At 36.7% G+C, this 19,137-nt stretch overlaps 3 protein-coding genes across 7 annotated transcripts in view; 2 read left to right on the plus strand and 1 right to left on the minus strand.

The window, feature by feature from the left end:
* LOC127851561 (uncharacterized) overlaps window positions 1-4,440 on the plus strand; it is a 13,532-nt gene extending 9,092 nt beyond the window's left edge. Inside the window, exons 4-6 of the mRNA XM_052385391.1 lie at window positions 622-774; window positions 1,014-1,113; window positions 3,857-4,440. Of these exons, the coding sequence (XP_052241351.1) occupies window positions 622-774; window positions 1,014-1,113; window positions 3,857-4,313 (710 nt within the window). The 3' untranslated portion in view covers window positions 4,314-4,440. The remainder of the gene's footprint in view (window positions 1-621; window positions 775-1,013; window positions 1,114-3,856) is intronic.
* Window positions 4,441-5,394: 954 nt separating this feature from the next.
* On the plus strand, window positions 5,395-17,084 carry LOC127851560 (uncharacterized). Its single transcript, XM_052385390.1, has 8 exons — window positions 5,395-5,475; window positions 8,044-8,163; window positions 9,981-10,113; window positions 11,322-11,553; window positions 12,128-12,337; window positions 13,960-14,056; window positions 14,694-15,565; window positions 15,861-17,084. Exons 3-7 carry the CDS (start codon window positions 10,037-10,039, stop codon window positions 14,912-14,914), a joined length of 837 nt encoding a protein of 278 aa, XP_052241350.1. The 5' UTR covers window positions 5,395-5,475; window positions 8,044-8,163; window positions 9,981-10,036; the 3' UTR covers window positions 14,915-15,565; window positions 15,861-17,084.
* LOC127851563 (uncharacterized) lies at window positions 14,765-18,298 on the minus strand. Of its 5 annotated transcripts, none has more exons than XM_052385398.1 (6): window positions 18,244-18,298; window positions 17,341-17,471; window positions 16,152-16,461; window positions 15,855-16,033; window positions 15,257-15,556; window positions 14,765-14,858 (listed from the first exon to the last, which is right to left on the minus strand). In XM_052385398.1, exons 1-4 carry the CDS (start codon window positions 18,281-18,283, stop codon window positions 15,987-15,989), a joined length of 528 nt encoding a protein of 175 aa, XP_052241358.1. In that variant the 5' UTR covers window positions 18,284-18,298; the 3' UTR covers window positions 14,765-14,858; window positions 15,257-15,556; window positions 15,855-15,986. The 5 variants fall into 5 exon arrangements, with proteins under 5 accessions (XP_052241358.1, XP_052241357.1, XP_052241356.1 ...); XM_052385397.1 differs by having other exon boundaries at window positions 15,859-16,017; window positions 17,326-17,471; XM_052385396.1 differs by having other exon boundaries at window positions 15,855-16,017; window positions 17,326-17,471.
* Between the last annotated feature and the right edge of the window lie 839 nt (window positions 18,299-19,137).

Genomic DNA, 19,137 nt, shown 5'->3' on the forward strand with positions numbered 1-19,137 from the left:
CAGTGTTTTGTTTTCTAAATTGAAAAAAACCCACCAACAAACACACAACGACAGCCGTTAATCAAAGAAGTATTTTATTACATTTCACGAACGTATCACACATGGTGTACAAAAAGCATGTTCGTATAGACTGAGCTTATCATGGATTCCAATTGTTCGAAAATCGTATGTGAAAGTTGTATTATTGTCATTTGCCCACTTGTTGTTAAGCGTCGGTCGAGTTTGTGATTTATTGGATATGTTGACGTTGTTTCAGGTCAGCATTATTATATAGTCAACTATTAAAATCAAAGAGAGCCATGGTCATCGGTTATTTTCCGAATCTTAAACACTTTAAATTAAGCTAAAAGTTGTCCATTTAATGTACATTATTATACATCAGACGGCAATTTTAGTTAGGTATATTAGCTCTATCGAGGTTTCTCAGTACGATTGCAATTATTAACCCCAAATTCAATTAAAACCAAGTGTTTGTGATGCCCGTATGTCGTACGCTTAATGTTTTGTGTCAATTATGTGCCTGTTTTGTAATATAATAGTTACACTGCTAGTTATATTATTAAAATAATGCATCGATTGCAATATCCATATTATTGTACCTAAGAAACATGTAATTTCTAGCGCACACAAAAGCAGACATCAACGTTGTGTGTGGTACAAAATCACAAAGTGCACCTTGTAAAACCAGTACAACAAGTACAACACCGAGTACAACACCGAGTACAACACCGAGTTATAAAACAGCAACCATGGAAACAAACGCAACTCAGTCGGGTATGTGTAACAATAAATGCTTATATAAACTACACAGCATCTATACCGAGTGTCGCGTTTCATACGTAGTATACATTTAAACATTTCATTTTATTTTGAATTGTTGTTTTTAGATGGTCCATTGCGAATTGCAGTAAAAAAGCAAATTCTCACATATTAAATACTAGATGTATTAAGAGTTACACCTTTCATACGTCAGTATGCCTAAAAACATATTTTATTTTGAACTTGATTTTTAGATGGTTCATCACGGATTGCAATTATATCTGGAATAGCTGCTTCTGCAGGGCTATTGGTGCTGATTACCGTGTCGGCACTTTGTGTTAGAATTTTAAAAAGGTAACTTAGAGAAGCATTTATCATGCATATAATATAAGTTACGATGTTTGGCGCACAGCTTTACGCATCACTGCATGATAATGTAAATAAACACTGCAGTTGTCTTGACCTCCTTTGTTGTAATTTAATCTGTAACATGTTGTGAACCAGGTTATAATGACAAAGTTACTTTTAACAAATGTAAACTATCGTTACCAAGCAAAACAAATAAAGCACAAATATGTCTTGCTATTCAATGATATTTTTAACCTTATTACCTCTTCTAGCACATTTAAGCATAAATACACAATTTGTTTTGGCTTGCTATGCTGCATTTATATAGTAAGCTGATGTATCAGCTTGTTAACAATGATGTTTAATTTTTGCGTTATACAAATGAAATAACATATTTAATGATTTTCGACGGTAGTAACATTGTTCGAGGCATTGTGGTGTTCGGTAAGGCAAACAATAAAAATGAAACATGTACTTTTTACGAATATACATAACTTAAAAATGTTGTCTATGCCATTGCTGGATGAAAACTCCCACGCACATTCACTTGTTTTTTTCTGTCATTGAATATGTCACATCTTATATTCCAATGCATTAATGAAGTACTAAATCGATCGGAAGCTTAAGAACGTGGGAAAGGTAGCCTTCGTCATTCCAGATTCGCAGCTGCTTTCCTGAATATTCATACGGGTCCTATTTTTTATATTCATTTGATATTTTCCTGATGTAAAAACCCACATAGATTTACAACATTAGAATGCAATTACACTAAGATCGCGTGTAACCATTACCATGTGCAAAAAATATAGCATTACCTACCCAATAAGCAAAAGCGTCCGATGAATGATTTTATCGTGAGCTTGCACAAGATGTTTTCAAATGATTGCTGGATGCAAACATTTAAATTAAAATCTTTACTTATAACTGGGATATTAAAGATAAAAAAGTATTCCGTATAGGAAATCTCTAGAGGAATTATTATAGGTTATTAGACGTTTCACTGTACAATACGGAGATATATTTGGACGAGCACACAGTTTGAAGTCATATTGGACGAGCCGTTAGGCGAGTCCAATATGACTTCAAACTGTGTGCGAGTCCAAATATATCACGTATTGTACAGTTTAAACGTCTAATAAACTTTTTATTCTATATCCTCATTACCAAACCAGCTTTCCGTATTTTTATTTTCATTCATTGATTACGCACTTTATGACGTATCTCGTGTGACGTCATTTCTCTGACGAAACATACTAGTATAAGCAAGACTCTGCATTTTATGGACAACAATATGGAGGTGGTAGTGTTTAATAAATCTAGTAGCAAATTATACCATTTTGATAGCATTGAACGAATCCAAAAGGCAAAACGTATTTCGGATTGTGTGTTTGTCATGCATAATTGTTAACTTCGATAGGAATAAAACAACTCGCTCCGACAGGATTACGAATTCGTAAATTGTGTTTTGGCCTTTGGGTCAGAATGGTGAGCATGTGTACAAACGCTTTCAACAAATACTGTGGTTTAAAATGCATTTCGATAAATGGATGGAAGAACAGAAAATGGAAAATGGAAATGCATATCATTGTAACTTAGATGTTATTAGGCTTACATTGGATTAAAGTTGTCATTTTGTTTTGCTGTTGCATATTTGTTTTCAATTTCTAGCAATAACAATATCACTTGCTTTTGCATTTTTTTTTAATTTCTAACAATAAAAAATAATTAAATATCACATTCTCGATTCGTTTTTTATTTCCTCTCATATTTTCAATAGGAAAGTATTAAAAAGAGACATACAGGCAAACTATCGCCTGTGTGAATCGATTATAGTACATTCGGATACTTTTTCTCGGTAACGGCTTTTATCGTTATAAAACAATTGCTTAGTGCACTTGTACTCAACTGTCCAATATGGAAAAAATACAGACTTTTTGGATCCAATACCGGAATATATTGGACGGTCACGTGGTACATATGAAGAATGTCGATTGGATGAATTTATTGGATATAGAATAATTGTTCTTATTCACTTCTTTTATAAGAGAACACAAAGTATAAAAATACTTAATTAAAACGTGATCATTATAAGATGGCTAGTCAAACGTAATACTTTCCTTAGACAAAAAATGTAAACTAAAAGCTCGTCTAACACGATCTCAATAAGATTTACTAGTGCAGGCGTAAAATAAAAACGTGAATGCTAAACCTGGACGAGAGAATCGAGTACGACACACATAATGGTAGTGTTGTAGAGTCGTAAGTATCGGAAATATATATAAAAAACCCGAATGGTTTTAAAGAAATAACTATCACCGAAAAACAAATCTATAAAATATATGCAATAATGAATAGAGCGTTGCATCGACATCAAATTGTCAGACGAACTAGTGTGAAAAGCGATCATTAATATTATTAATTTTAATGAACAAAGCCCCATTGCTTAAAGCTTCTAAAGAATCCGATACATAAATATTGACAATATTTACGTGAATACCTTGTTTTGATTGTTAAGAATTACTTTAATAAAATCGCAATGCTTTTGTTTGTTTGTTATTTGAAGATCAGCAAGCATGGTTTTGTAAGAAATATTTATAAATAAATATGAATAAATACTTAACGTGTTAGGATGTTAAGTTCTGTACCGTCTATAAATAGTTGATATCGTTTATATCAATTGTTTACACATTTCAAAAGTTCATGTAACATTTATACGATCATTTATATCGCTCTCTCAATGTGATTACAGGCGGATACTTCGTGAACCGCTAACCCAAAACCATGTTCCGGTTTACCGTGCGACGGGACATCATGAGGCAGGCAGGCCTTCGAGAACAGATAAAGATAACTCACAAGAGGATTTTAGTTGCGGTGATAGTGGTATATATTTCGAATTAAGAGGAGAACCGGGTTCTGATTACACAACATTAGCATTCCCTTCAAATAGTGAACAACAACGACCTGTTCTACCACCAAGACAAAAACCGTCTGTAAAACATTCACGACATAATTTACCAGAACCCATGACATTCTTAAGTATCAGCAATGTACATTCGCTTCCTGTTGATGGACACCAAGTACAGTACAGCGGTACTCGGTCGCAAGACAGGGAACAGGAATGCAACGACTTTTTAAAACCATTAGCAGAGATATGGCCCTTGTCAGCGAACCAGCTTCCCAGAAATGCTGATAAAATTGGAAATTAAAACACTAAACATTAGGTCTTATAATTCCCTTTTCGAATTGGTCTTGTTATTAACCATTTCAATAGTTATTGTTATTCACTTTGCGAATAGATCTTGTGATTTACAATACACTTGGTTATTTAGTTCACACTACAATTTGGTCTTGTTATTCACGGCCCGCACTAAGCTTGTGATTCACACCATTCCCATGCAAAGGACTTATATTTTAGATAATCATGCTCATTCTTGCAAAGTTGTTGTGGATGTGCTGATTGATTGTATAATTAAGAAAATCTGGCAAAGATGATATCAAGATAATTGTTGCATATGTATTTTTACAACAACTTATCAACAATACCGTTATGGTCCGAATACAACGACGTACGATACCTGTACAAAAAATATGAATAAATATGTTAACTGCTACCTTGATATTGAAGCTAGCGATTTGGCTTCGCATACATAAAAATAGTTTTGATATGAGGGTCGTGTGTACCATTTAATTCAAAAACCCCATGCAAATATAAGATATTGATTGACTCACCATTCCATTTACCAACAAACATAGTATTTTCAATATTATCCCTCAACTTATTTGGAAATAAATAGTCGTTTATCACGAGAATATAACAATTCGTATAGAAATAATGCCAACGTTTTAAGTGGAAAGGTCCAATAATCAGTTCAGGTGTTAACACATTATAAATGACTTTATCGATAAAAAGGCATTTAATATAACAGCAAACTATAACCAGACGTTTGAATAACAAAAGATGAATAACACGATTATTAAAATGTGGACGTTTTGTTATTTTTGCATACCGGAATAACGTCATATACAAACAAATGACGCAATGAACATCTTACTTGTAAATATTTCGGAATTATAAAATGTGTGAAACAATCTTTGTAAATAAAATAATAAACTACTACTACTACTACTACTACTACTTCTACTACTACTTCGACTACTACGACTACTACTACTACTACTACTTCTACTACTACTACTACTACTACTACTAATACTACTACTACTACTACTACTACTACTGCTACTACTAGTACTGCTACTACTACTACTACTGCTGCTACTTCTCAGAGGCCTGTTGGTCCACGGTCGCCCAAATCATTTTGGCCAATCAGAACACTGATCTTGAATCAGGGGAGAGGATAGGCTATAGTAAGTGGTGGTGATCTCCCTTTCTGTTTTGAACTTGTTTAACAAGGGTTTTTAGAGAGTCCAGAGAATTTTATTCTCGTCAGTATTTTATACTGACCAAAGCTTACATACTATAAAACAGCTGTTGTTGACCAGAGACTACGTTGCAGTTTAAGAGAACCGCGTTGCGTGACATTTAATCGTTTGAAAGTGCTCGTTTAGAATTTGTAATTTGATTTCGCGACGTTACCTATTTAAAAACTGACGTTGTTAAACTTGTTTGGAAAATCCAGGTTCGGATTGTATTTGAATTCGGGCGTTTGTTTGTTGTCGTGTTGTATTTTGAGTTTTTAAACTTCCCCAGGGTTCGTGGAACGATGTCCTTTGTTATCCTCATACCGACAATAAATAAATTTTGATTTGATTTGATTCGGGAAGCCTTTTGTTTATTCTGGAATCCGGAGAACTGCCCCCTTATTTTAAAGGTGGCGGAGAGGTGCCCCCCCCAGCAAATCGGTAGGGGCGGAGAACTGCCCCCCCCTGTCAGAATTTAGTAGGCGGATATCTGCCCCCCCCCCCCATCAAATCTGTAGGGGCGGAGAACTGCCCCCCCCCCCCCCCCCCCGGTGTCATATTAGTTATTAGTTACGTAGTGAAAACAATACTTACGGGTAATTTTACGTTATCGGCGTACACATTTTATCCGGTAACAAATTAATTTAAGTACAAGTATATTGCCATTTATCGAACTGAATAACACAAATTGTCTAGAGGCATGTGATAATACTGTTTAAGGCCCTTGGTACGCATCTTCACCACTCACTATACATGAATGCCATGTAAAAGTCGTGTTTTAAAGGGATCTTTTCACGCTTTGGTAAATTGACAAAATTGAAAAAAGTTGTTTCAGATTCGCAAATTTTCGTTTTAGTTATGATATTTGTGAGGAAACAGTAATACTGAACATTTACCATGCTCTAATATAGCCATTATATGCATCTTTTGACGATTATAAAACCTAAAAATTATAAAGCGTTGCAGAGTTGGAGTATAATTTGGAGAGTTCTGTTTTTGTCGTTAAATTTTGTATAACTACGAAGATTGCTTATATAAGGTGTAAAATACGTCATGTATGTGTACTCGGCGGAATAGCTCAGTAGGCTAAAGCGTTTTTACTTCAGGACTCTGACAGGACTCCAGGGGTCACTGGTTCGAAACCTGCTCCGGGCAATGTTCTTTTCCTTTTTTTAATTTTGTTCTTGATTTTTTACTGGAGCTTTTACGATCCAATGTTTACATTTATCAATATAAAGCGTTTAATGAATAAGTTAAAAAATGCCAAAATCTGTGAAAAGGCCCCTTTAATAAGAGCGCGAAACATAGTCGAGATCCACACAGGAAACGCGTGCATGTTAATACTGGCCATGTGTCGCAACTATATATAGACGTGCAACTCAGTACTTATGGAGGAAAAGTTACATCGGAATTAATTTACATTATAAAGATAGTATTGACCCATGGAAAAAAAAACGTAACTAAACGTATAAAAAAGTAAATTAATAGGCAAAGCAAAGGCAATAATTTAGCTGACTTGAAGAAAAAAGTAAAGTGAAGTCGAATTAATAATCAATTTATTTATGTTGTTTAGTTAATTCATGTGAAATACAAAATAACATACATAAATACACACATTACATGCATACATACATTCACAGTTACAATCATACATACATACATTCAGACATACATTAAAAAATATATACATGCTTACATAAACGTTCAAAACATACATTCATACATACATACAATCTGCAACAGTTAGCATTTTGAGCAGATCATGTCGACATGCCAAACAAACAAAATCGGTAACAGTTGCTTTAATTAGCAGCTAATTAGGCAGGCAGAGAACTTGTTACCGTTAACGATAAGCACCGCGATCTTTTAATTGGTAGACCGGACCGACCTTAATTGTTAAGAACTTGTTAGCTTTGAATAAAGCGGCATACGGGTTTATTATATTGAACCGTCCAAATCCGTAATTGGCGAAAACAAACAAATAAATTATTGTTTTCAGCTTGCATACGGATGGATTAAATTGCATGCTAATTGTTTGTTTTGATTACGGGGAAAATATCAAATAATTCAGCCGCGAAAACTTTTTATTAGCAAAAAGTGATTTGTTTTTCTTTGTTAACATAGACGAAAATCACGTGATTATCAAGATGGCGACGTCCATGCCGAGGCAGGTATTTTTTTGCCGTTTTATAACTTTAATACTTGTACAACTTTATATTACTTTTGAAATTTCACTCAATTTCCAGACATAATAGCAAGAAAGTTACTGGCGTTATTGTCATTATAATACTCGTTTTATATATAGCCGCGAAATTTCTTTAATTAGGGGGCACTTCTCCGGGTCATCAATTCTGACAGGGGGGCAGTTCTCCGCCCCTTATTAATCAGCAGGGGGGCAGTTCTCCGCCCTATAAAAAAAGAGTGAGGGGGCAGTTCTCCGCCCAGTGAAAAATCTTTGGGGGGGGGGCAGTTCTCCGGGGGGCACTTCTCCTAGAGCCGTTTATTCTGTTTCAGGTGAAGAACATGTCTGGTGCAGCAGCGATGTTCGTGTTCTTATTGCCGGGGATTCCAATGTCCATCGTTTGAAGTCTGCATGTCCTCCAAATGCAAGGATTGACTTTCTGCCCGTATCTGGTGAATAATTTTTAACTGTTTATAGTTGAGTGTGAGACCCAACATGTTTCTGTGGCATGCTGCTTTATATTACCCCTTTTACTGTCTTAAATAGTCTATATAAATTGCCGCCATAATCTTTTGATGATTTTTGCGTTGGCATAATTATTTTAGCTACTGTCTTAAACTGCAGTGGGGACGATTGAACTTTACCGGTACGCAACACTTAACATCAAACAGCGTACTCTAACCCTTAACACCTAACACATAACAACTTACGCAACACCTTATTATCCTTTTATCCTATATATTTCTTTAGTATCGGGGGCTACTGCCCCCAAACCCCCGCTTTGTCGATGGTTGTAAACAACTGCGTACCGGTAAAGTTCAATCTAGCCCTGCAGTGTTTGTTGCTGCCTTTGGAAAAAAGGTTGCTAATTTTAATATTTATTTGAAGCTTTGTGTACCAAATAATTGTTTTTATGCCCCCGGTAGGGTGGCATATAGCAGTTGAACTGTCAGTCTGTCCGTCCGTCCGAACACTTTAATGGTCATAACTTTTTCAATATTTAACATAGCACCGTTATATTTGGCATGCATGTGCATCTCATTGAGCTGCACATTTTGAGTGGTGAAAGGTGAAGGTCAAGGTCATCCTTCAAGGTCAAAGGTCTAATATATGGCATATGTCCATCCGTCCGAAAACTAACATTGGTCATAACTTTTTCACTATTGACGATAGCAATTTGATATTTGGCATGTATGTGTATCTCCTGAGGCTGAACATTTTGAGTGGTGAAAGGTGAAGGTCAAATGTCTAATATATGGCGTCTGTCCGTCCATCCGAAAACTTTAACATTGGCCATAACTTGTTCACTATTGATGATAGCAACTTGATATTTGGCATGCATGGGTATCTCCTGGAGCTGAACATTTTGAGTGATGAAAGGTGAAGGTCAAGGTCATTCTTCAAGGTCAAATGTCAAATATTCCGTCCGTCCGAAAACTTTAACATTGGCCATAACTTTTTAAATATTGAAGATAGCAACTTGATTTTTTTTTTATGCATGTGTATCTCTTGGAGCTGAATATTTTGAGTGGTAAAAGGTGAAAATCAAGGTCATTCTTCAAGGTCAAATGTCAAATATTCCGTCCGTCTGAAAATTTTAACATTGGCCATAACTTTTTAAATATTGAAGATAGCAACTTGATATTTGGCATGCATGTATATCTCATGGAGCTGCACATTTTGAGTGATGAAAGGTCAAGGTCATCCTTCAAGGTCAAAGGTCAAAATTTGTAATATTGAAGATAGCAACTAGATATTTGGCATGCATGTGTATCTCATGGAGCTGCACATTTTTGAGTGGTGAAAGGTCAAGGTCATCCTTCAAGGTCAAAGTTTGAATACATGTACATGGCTTCAAAGCGGTGCAATAGGGGGCATTGTGTTTCCAACAAACGCATCTCTTGTTTTTAAAGAAATGCTTAAAACTCCACTGAATATTGCTTCAATACCCAAAAAGATATTTTACCCTAACAGTTTCATGGTATTTACATGTACACGTCATGTATATTATTACACTGATAAAACATGTATTATGGAATCAAGCAAAATACCCTTTCTGCTGTAACCAAAATGGGGAAAAAGATTGCAAATCCAGAAATTTGACGCAACATAGAACAAGTGAGATAAATATTAACAAAGATAAGCTTGCTTGTCTCGAACATAGCAATGATGACTATTTTTCATAATATTCAATAACAAATGACAACTCAAGAAAAATTATTGCAAATGAAAACCAATTCCAAATGGAAGATCTTATTTTACTATGCAGGTGCAAAGTATGTGTCTGACCGGAAGGGCTTTAGAAAGCTGCTGCATCAAGAGCTGATGTCAGGTTGTTACGACATATTGTACCTGCATCTTGGCTCTAACGATGTTTGCTGCAAGGATAGCAATTTCTACCGGTATGTTGAACAGTAATTTTTCAGTTTTAGTTTTTATTTAACCTTTTTACCTTAGCTTTATTGCAGGGAACGCACTATGCTTATTGAGACACTCGAGTCTGTTCCTGGGAAGAACCAGAACTTGGTGTTTATGGAGAAGATAATGAGAACCTCCTAACTCCCTATCACTAGGCGGACACCACATCCACTACACCATTATGCTTTTACATTGGCCTGTGTTATTGAATGTCCACACCAACCCCCTAACTAGAAACCCTGGATCCGCCACTGAACAGCTTAGCAGCATGAATAAAAATGAGCTTGATCAACTTAGTATCACTTTCTTATTAGATTTTTTTGGATTGGCATTTTAATGAAATAAAATAAGTTAGTTTCTCAAATATTTTTGTAGTTGTTTGTAACTTTTTATGCCCCCGGTAGGGTTGCACATAGAAGTTGAACTGTCCGTCAGTCAGTATGTGTGTCAGTCTGTCCGTCCGTCGGGAAAAAAACACTTCAACGTTGGCCATAACTTTTGCATTATTAAAGATAGAAACTTGATATTTGGCATGCGTGTGTACCTCATGGAGCTGAACATTTTTAATTGGTGAAAGGTCATCCTTCAAGGTCAAATGTCAAATATATGGCGTCTGTCCGTCTGAAAACTTTAACATTGGCCATAACTTTTTCAATATTGAAGATAGCAACTTGATATTTGGTGTGCACGTGTATCTCATGAAGCTGCACATTTTGAGTGGTGGAGGTTCAAGGTCATCCTTCAAGGTCAAAGGTAAAAAAATAAATACAAAGCGGCGCAATATGGGGCATTGTGTTTCTGACGAACACATCTCTATTTAATAATTGTTTGTGATGGGAAGATAATACAATGAGCAACTAATACCATTACCTTATTATCCCTTGCCATAGGAGGATGGATATTGTTTTGGGGTTGTCTGTCCGTCTGTCTTTCCATCTGTCCGTCCAGCACTTTTGTGTCCAGAGCCATATCTTGGAAGTGCTTTGGCGGATTTCATTGAAACTTGGTATGAGTATATATATGGATAAGAGGATGCTGCAGGCCAAATGGCATCGTACACCATCTGTTAATAGCAGAGTTATGGCCCTTTGTTTCTTAAAAAATGCTTCTTTAGTGTCAAATATAACACTTTTTTGTCCAGAAGCATATTGGCAGGGTATATCAATTCAATGAATTTGCTTGTTATTTTTAGTTGTGTGACTGAGATCCTTGATGTTGTATTCAGTGTGTGCACTGAAATACACGTGGTGCTTTGCGTGATTCTTCCACGTGATTTTGATGTGAGAATGTTTCCCCGATGGCCACTCTCAGGGGCACAGTTGAGGAACTACTGCCAGTGGATAAGGAGCGCAAACAGCATGCTGTGGGAACTGAGTCACCATGTGCCTTCTGTGAGATACATGGACTATGCAGCAACTAAACAGGTATAGGGAAAGATCTAGAGTGAAATAGGAAGTTTCTCAGCAACTGTTGCATGGAATTTCATCATCATGAAACTTAAAATAAATATATGCATCATTATACTGCGGTGGACCAATCCCAAATTCTGTTCAGACATCCTTCTTTGGTCAAGAGATATGCCTCCTTAATTGGTGAAAATTGACTCATTGAGCAGTTTTGTTGCAATTACTGGTTTCTTAATAACTTTTACATGAAATATCATGAATTTTAAAATAGATGTATTACTTTGTGGTGGTACACTTGCACGTTTTGTTGGTTTCAGCTCTAGAAGTAAAGCCCCATAATTAAAGATATCTGCCTGTGCTGTAATATGGAAGTTAATGAAATGTATTATCATTTTTTTAGAAGTTCTTGTATAAGTTTTGTCAGGATGATCATTTTGGTCAGTTCAGAGTTGTACACTCTAATTGATTGAAACTAAAATATTTTTTCATTCGTTGAGGGAAACCAGTTCATTTAATTTGCTGCTTTAATATCTTAGTTATGTTTAAAACAAATTAGTACGGTAACTATCAATAATCCAAATTTAATTTTAAGAAGTCCCTGTACTTGTCCCATGATGGACTACATCTGAGTGCTGAAGGGGCTAGGAGGTGTTTAGCATCCATACATGACGACCTGCCAAACCAGCTGTGTGTGGAGGCTGCTGTTCAAGATCCTACAGAATGGCCAGCTCTCTCAGCCACGGAAGTACCGGTTCAGGAACATGACAGCACCATAGCACTCTTTTCGGATATTGTGCAGACTGTGAGTTTAGTGCTACAACAAAGTGGACTGCATTTATGAGCCATAAGCAAATGTGATTTATGCACAAAACTGCAATTCTGCGTCAGGCTAAAACCTTAACATTGACTCTAAAATCAAAGCGCTTCCACCTACAAATATTCATAACAATTTGATTTTGCTGTAATGTTTATATTTTTGATTAAAATAAGCCGTTTAAAAAAAGTATAATACCTGTATTATGGTTAAATAAATTGTAGGGAGCTCAACCAGACATTTTTTGGTATTTTGTAATGGGAATGCTTTGGAGATTACCATAACATTCTGTGCACACGTAAAACCTTTATGAAGAATCCTCAACATTAAAGATTTATTAATATTTTTGAAAATTAAGCAAACATTCATTTTTTTCCATGAAAGCATTACAATTATGGCTTTTTATAAGTATAATATGATGTATGAAATAGTTTTTTTCTTTTTAATTTTAAGTTAATGTTGAACCATTCAATCACTTTAAAAACATTGCAAGTTATTGCATTTCCACAAAGCAAATGAATCTTAGCAGGTAAATTCAATGAATTTATCATTGGTACCCCCAGCTGATAATTTTAAAAATCTGTATAGAAGTTCACCAGATGATGTTTTATGCAAAATATGTATGTTCGCACTGCAGTTTTTGAGAAGAATATTTTTAAGTGTTCATTATATATATATTATAGAAGGAAAACAAATTTGATCCGAGGGTGGGGCAAATATGATCCAATGATACTTGAACAATCTTGGTGAAGGTCCACAAGATGAACTTTCATGCCAAATATCTTTGCTCTAGGCCTTGTGATTTATGAGAAAATTTTTGTTTTTGAGGTTTTTTAATATACTAATAAGGAAATTACATTTCCCTCCCCAGTGGGGCAATTTTGACCCCAGGAACATAGTTTGAACAATCATGGTACAAGTCCCACCAATTAACCTTTGAACTCTTAAGTGTAATCTTGAGTTTGGAGATTTTGACGTAATTCATTCTTATGACACACCGTCGAGTGATGGTGAACAAATGTGCTTAATGATTTTAAAATCTTACAATGAATGACACAGTTATGGCCCGGACAAGCTCATTTATGGCCATTTTTTACTTTTGAACTAAAAGTGTGACCTTGACCTTCGAGATTTCGACATTATTCCTTCCCATGCAACACCGTCAAATTATGGTGACACATGATTTTAAATTGAATTTAATTCTGACAATGAATGACATAATAATGGCCCAGACAAGGTCATTTATGGCCATTTTTGACATTTGAACTCAAAGTGTGACATTGACCTTTGAGATATTGACGTTTTCTTGAGCAGTGACCGGCCGTGTCATGATTGTGAACATTTATTGTAAGTTATTTGAAATTCCTCCAATCAATAACAGACTTACGCTCCAGACAAGCCTAACCCGGACTTTCATACTGACGGACTGATCCACATACACCAAACCGCCAACTGTGACAAATATGTCGAGCTCTCCATAAGTGGGCTCGACAAAAAATCGACTTGCCCACAGGTAAAGGTCCACCACACAATGTTTCATGCTAAATATCTCAGCCCAAGGCCTTGCAGTTTCAGAGTAGATTTTTTAAGTTTTTTCTTTTGGTTGCCAGGGCAACAAGGATTTCATGGAAAACAATTCTTGGAGCAACATTGAAGGAGCTTCATGCCAGGAATATTCCTGCCAGTTTCATCAAGCTTTGTCCAAAGGTTTAGTAGGAGATATTGTTTAAGTAAAAATGTTGACATATAGACACACATCGCAAAACAGACAAAGACCAGCAACAATAACTCAAGTTGAGCTATAAAGGGTACATCTCTGAAATGACTAAATCATCCTGATGACTCTTATGCAAGAACCACTGAAAAATGATAACAAATTTGATCTAATTTGAATTTCACTAAATTCATACACCAACATATGCAGACAGAAATTTGACATTTTCAATCAATTAAGGGGCCATAACAGTTTAATTTTACAATGGCTTCAAGGCCTTTCCCCCATTTGGAATGTCAAAATGAACTTTTGCATTATAGTTTATCTGTCTTCAAGGTAACAATCTGGTAAAAATATTATACATAAGACAAGTCGGTCAATTAACAGGCGAACAGCTTTGTTGTATACTTAAATAAACCCAATTTTAATGCCTATTAACTTCAAGTTTCATTCAATTCTATGCAATTGCTACTGAAAAACAACTCTGGTCTGAAAAGTAATGTAGGGTTATCTTTTCGAATCAATACTAGGCTTATTTATATTACATACCCTCAGGTTTGTATACTTGCCAGTTCAGGAGGCGTTATAGAGCGCTATCAGTTAAATGATTATTCCCCGAATATCTTTCAGGTGTGCCAGCTGGGGGCTCCTGGATCACCTTGATCGTTTTCACTACATGCTCACTCTCAGTGAAGTGGCGCTCCAGGTTTGCGTCCGTCAGGATGGCCGCACTCTCCTCTACCCTCCGAACAACCTCGCGACGGCTCTTATCCAGGCAGGTTGAGGTCAGGAAGCCTGTGAGAAGGAGATCGGCCGAAAAAAAAATAAAGCTAAACAAGCAAATTTGTTAAATTGATATCCCCCGCCAATATGCTTCTGGACACAAAAGTGTTATATTTGACACTCAAAAAAGCATTTTTTCAAGATACAAAGGGCCAAAACCCCGTAATTAACAGACTGTGTACAATGCCATTTGGCGTGCATCGTCCTCTTATCCATATATATACTCATACCAAGTTTCAATGAAATCGGCCAAAGCACTTTCAAGATATGGCTCTCGACACAAAAGTGCTGGACGGACGGAAAGATGGACGGAAGAACAGACAGAAAGACGCCAACGCCAAAACATTAATAAGTAGATGTCCAAGAAGAATGAATAATTTACATAAATCAAATCCTAAGTTTACGCTTACATTGTTCAATGTGCGGGCGTCCGCTAGACCATTCCCTCGCACCACTTCAGGAAGTTCTTGATTGCCGTTAGTGCATTCCGCACCGTCTTCAGCTGGTGAGTGGTGTTGAGGAACTGTCGTGGACCTCCATATGGCCCATCCACAACAGCATGTCACTCAACACCACTCCTTCCAAGTAGCCAGACAGGGCCAGGAACCGGTTAATCTTCATGTTGACCTCTTGTGTTTTCGACTCGTTTGCCAACCCACCTGGCCTGCTCCGCAGGAACATGTAGTCTACATATGAGTCAACGATTGAAACTGCAACAAGTATTATTGGATGATATTCTATGCTAGATGGTGAAATCGCATATAATTTAACTAACAACCAGTAATTCCAAAGTATTATAAATAAATAATATTTATCTTAAATTTTAATGTACTATATATTTCCTCACGGTTTTTAATATATATACATGTAACAATAATAATGACTATCAATTGAAATGTATATAATTAAAAAAAAATCTGGGAAAACAGGGCTTAATGCACCAAGTACTGGTTCTACCCCGAAAACGGACTCAAAACTTTACACTATATAAGCAATCCATATTGTTACTTGCAGCTTCTCCGACCATGCATCACCCTTGCATTGGGTTCCAGGCTCAGGCAGTATTTCGGCATTAGGAATGAAAAGTCCTCTTCCTCCTCCTCCTCATCCTCCACCTTCTCATCCTCCTATGCCGAGTCATCATGAGTGGCGAGTCTGCTGGTCACCTTTCCTGAAGTTTTCGCGTCCTGTAAATGACGTTTAAATGTAAAAGTTACAAATCGTTTGGTATGGTTTTGTATTAGACATTGATAGAAATATGAGAAATTAAATACAAAAACCACACGAACACAATTTAACACTTACTTTCCGGAAACGGCCCTCTTGTGTAAACAAAATTGAATGTCCCAGCCTCCATTTTGTGCTCCTGTTCTAGATGACGCAGCCGGTCAATCACCGACCGGTCGCACAGCCAGCAAGAGTAGTAATTCCTCGGCTTTGTCTTCTTCACTTTCCGACCGGTCTTAGCACGTGCCTCTGACATCAACGGCTTCATGGGGTCTGCCGTCAGCGCTTGCACCCAGCGAACGTGGTCTGTTACCCGGAGGTACACAGTCGTGTTGCCTTTTACCACGCAAATGGGGCATCGCCTTGGGATAGGCTTTGCGTTTGGTGTCTGAAATATTAGTTTGAAATGTGTACGAAGCAGGTGGCTATCAATATATATGATTCATTAAGAGATGATGAGATAACGGACCCAGTTAATTGATTGAAATAATGATTATGTGATTGAAGCTGTTATGCTAGGGTAAAATACCAAGGAATGTGTATAGATATTGTTAACTTTTTTTTAATGGTGTTAAAAATGAATATTTTATTGCAATATTTGCACATGCTTTGTTTTATTTTACAAAGTAATCACTATTAACCTTAAGTTTATTCTCATGAAAAAAAACATACCATTAAATAGCAATACTGATTACTTTATCTATTTGAGTGACATTAAGAGTGACCATGTACATGTATATATCAATCTATACTGTCTAACCCCCCTTGCAGATATTATTGACAGGTAAATATAATATTATATACCGTCTTATAACGATTCAAGACTTGGCCAAAATAAGGCCCCATTCCCTCAACAAAAAAGTATTAATTTTTCCCCAGATAAAAATTCACCCGACACTCAAGCAAATTAATTGCCCTAGACCCAGAATTGTCAAGTTTAAAATGTTTAAAACTAAATAGAATTGTTATGTATTTAATTTGGCGGTGATTAAAAAAACATATTATATTGTTTCTCATGTTTGGTTTAAAGTCCAAATTTTTTTTTTAATGATGCCCTATTTCCCCCGCCTCAGGGTACAGGTATCATTAGGCATTCTGAATCAACATTTTCATCAAAAACAATGATTCTTCATTCTTTACAGGCTGGGGGATTAAATTTTTAGAAACAACAATAACCTTTCAAATCGCATACCAAACGTTAAGACTTTTTAAATGAAAATGTGGATTCAGAATGCCTAATGATTCGGAATACCTTGACAAACTGTACCGTTACCCCAAACCCTGAGGTAGCTGTGGCGTAAAGGATATGGTGTCCGCCTAGCAACCAGGAGGTCACGGGTTCGATCCCCACTGTGAAAGCGTTCTTTAGATCTTCCCTATAGACACTAAGTACTGGTTCTAGGCACCGGAAACAAAATTTACAGCTTTTTCAAATAAGTCCTATGCAATCAAACTAAAATATACAGGTTTGAACTAAACCAGAGGGAGATCTCTGCATGATGCATGTTAGTCTTATTTATAAGACGCGCGAGATACTTTACCCATATAAAAAGTAGCTTAATATTTAAGAGCGTCAAAAATTTGGACTAGATGCATGTATGCAATATCCCAGTGTGACCCAAATTCGAAGGGTGTAAAGAATCGAATGTAATGGACCGAAATTCGACGATGTAACGGTTACATGAAGCAATATTTAGCAAATAATGAAAGAAATAATGAAATGTTTAATAGCAGAAAATAATAATTTTAAACTCGGCTGTATTACTTTGAAATGATTCAAAGACAATAATCATCCATTTAATCAATATAAATAGAACATCGTCGAATTTGGGGTGCGGTAGGATAATGTATGGTTTCCAGTATTTACTATGGGGAAGAACTATTGTTGGCAAAATATTTCACTTCAAGAATATGTTTGCGTATCAGATATCAAATATGTACAACACAAAACCAATACAATTGTGTTACTGTTATGAATAATACAATTTAAAAAAATGTTTTTTTTCTCCGTTTATTACTTTCACTGAATCGAAGGGTTAACAGAACCCAAGGCGAACATGATGTAGTGCGAAACCCATTAATAAAAATATATGCAATGACAACATAAGTATGGGGTCAATATACAAAAGATACCGTCTAATTATTTGGACACAAACCACAGTTTACCAACCACTCAAAATGGCGGCGACATCTACTTTCACTTTAACCATTTACTGCGCCCGCCACTGAGCATGCGCATACTTGGTTTTACATGCTATTTTTAGTTGGGCGACGGTGGACCATCGTCCATATGTTCTGCTACTACTTCTACTACTGCTACTCCTGCTACTGCTGCTACTTATGTTACTCCTGTTACAGCTGCTACTGCTACTATTGCTGCTACTGCTGCAGCTGCTACTGCTGCTGCTACTGCTGCTACTGTTGCTACTGTTGCTACTGATGCTGCTGTTACTGCTTCTACTGCAGCTACTACTACTACTACTTCAACAACTACTAATACTGTTATTACTTCTACTCCTGCTACTGTTGCTACTGCTGCTACTGCTGCTACCGCTGCTACTGCTGCTACTGCTGCTGCTGCTACTGCTGCTACTCCTGCTGCTGCTACTGCTTCTACTGCAGCTACTACTACTACTACAACAACTACTACTTCTGCTACTGTTACTGCTGCTGCTGCTTATGCTGCTGCTGCTGCTACTCCTGCTGCTTCTCCTGCTGCTGATACTGATGCCGCTTCTACTGCTGCTTCTGCTTCTACTGCATCTACTACTACTACTACTAACAAAACTACTAATAATGCTACTGCTGCTGCTACTGCCGCTACTGCTGATACTGCTACTGCTGCTACTGTTGCTACTGATGCTGCTGTTACTGCTTCTACTGCAGCTACTACTACTTCTACTTCAACAACAACTAATACTGTTACTAGTGCTACTCCTGCTTCTGCTGCTACTGCTGCTGCTGCTACGGCTGCTGCTGCTGCTACTCCTGCTGCTGATACTGATGCTGCTGCTAATGCTGCTACTGCTTCTACTGCAGCTACTGCTACTACTACAACAACTAC

Source organism: Dreissena polymorpha, chromosome 11 (genome assembly GCF_020536995.1).
Source record: "Dreissena polymorpha isolate Duluth1 chromosome 11, UMN_Dpol_1.0, whole genome shotgun sequence".
Lineage (NCBI taxonomy): Eukaryota > Metazoa > Mollusca > Bivalvia > Myida > Dreissenidae > Dreissena > Dreissena polymorpha.

Coding starts and splice junctions, on each gene's coding strand:
- LOC127851560 (XM_052385390.1), top strand. CDS start 10,037: ATGTCAGGTTGTTACGACATATTGTACCTGCATCTTGGCTCTAACGAT. Junction 11,554..12,127: donor ACTATGCAGCAACTAAACAG/GTATAGGGAAAG, acceptor TTTAATTTTAAG/AAGTCCCTGTACTTGTCCCA. Junction 12,338..13,959: donor TTTCGGATATTGTGCAGACT/GTGAGTTTAGTG, acceptor TTTGGTTGCCAG/GGCAACAAGGATTTCATGGA.
- LOC127851563 (XM_052385395.1), bottom strand. CDS start 18,283: ATGGTTAAAGTGAAAGTAGATGTCGCCGCCATTTTGAGTG. Junction 17,472..18,243: donor TGTCGCCGCCATTTTGAGTG/GTTGGTAAACTG, acceptor TCCGGTGCCTAG/AACCAGTACTTAGTGTCTAT. Junction 16,462..17,325: donor TAACGGTACAGTTTGTCAAG/GTATTCCGAATC, acceptor CTAATATTTCAG/ACACCAAACGCAAAGCCTAT.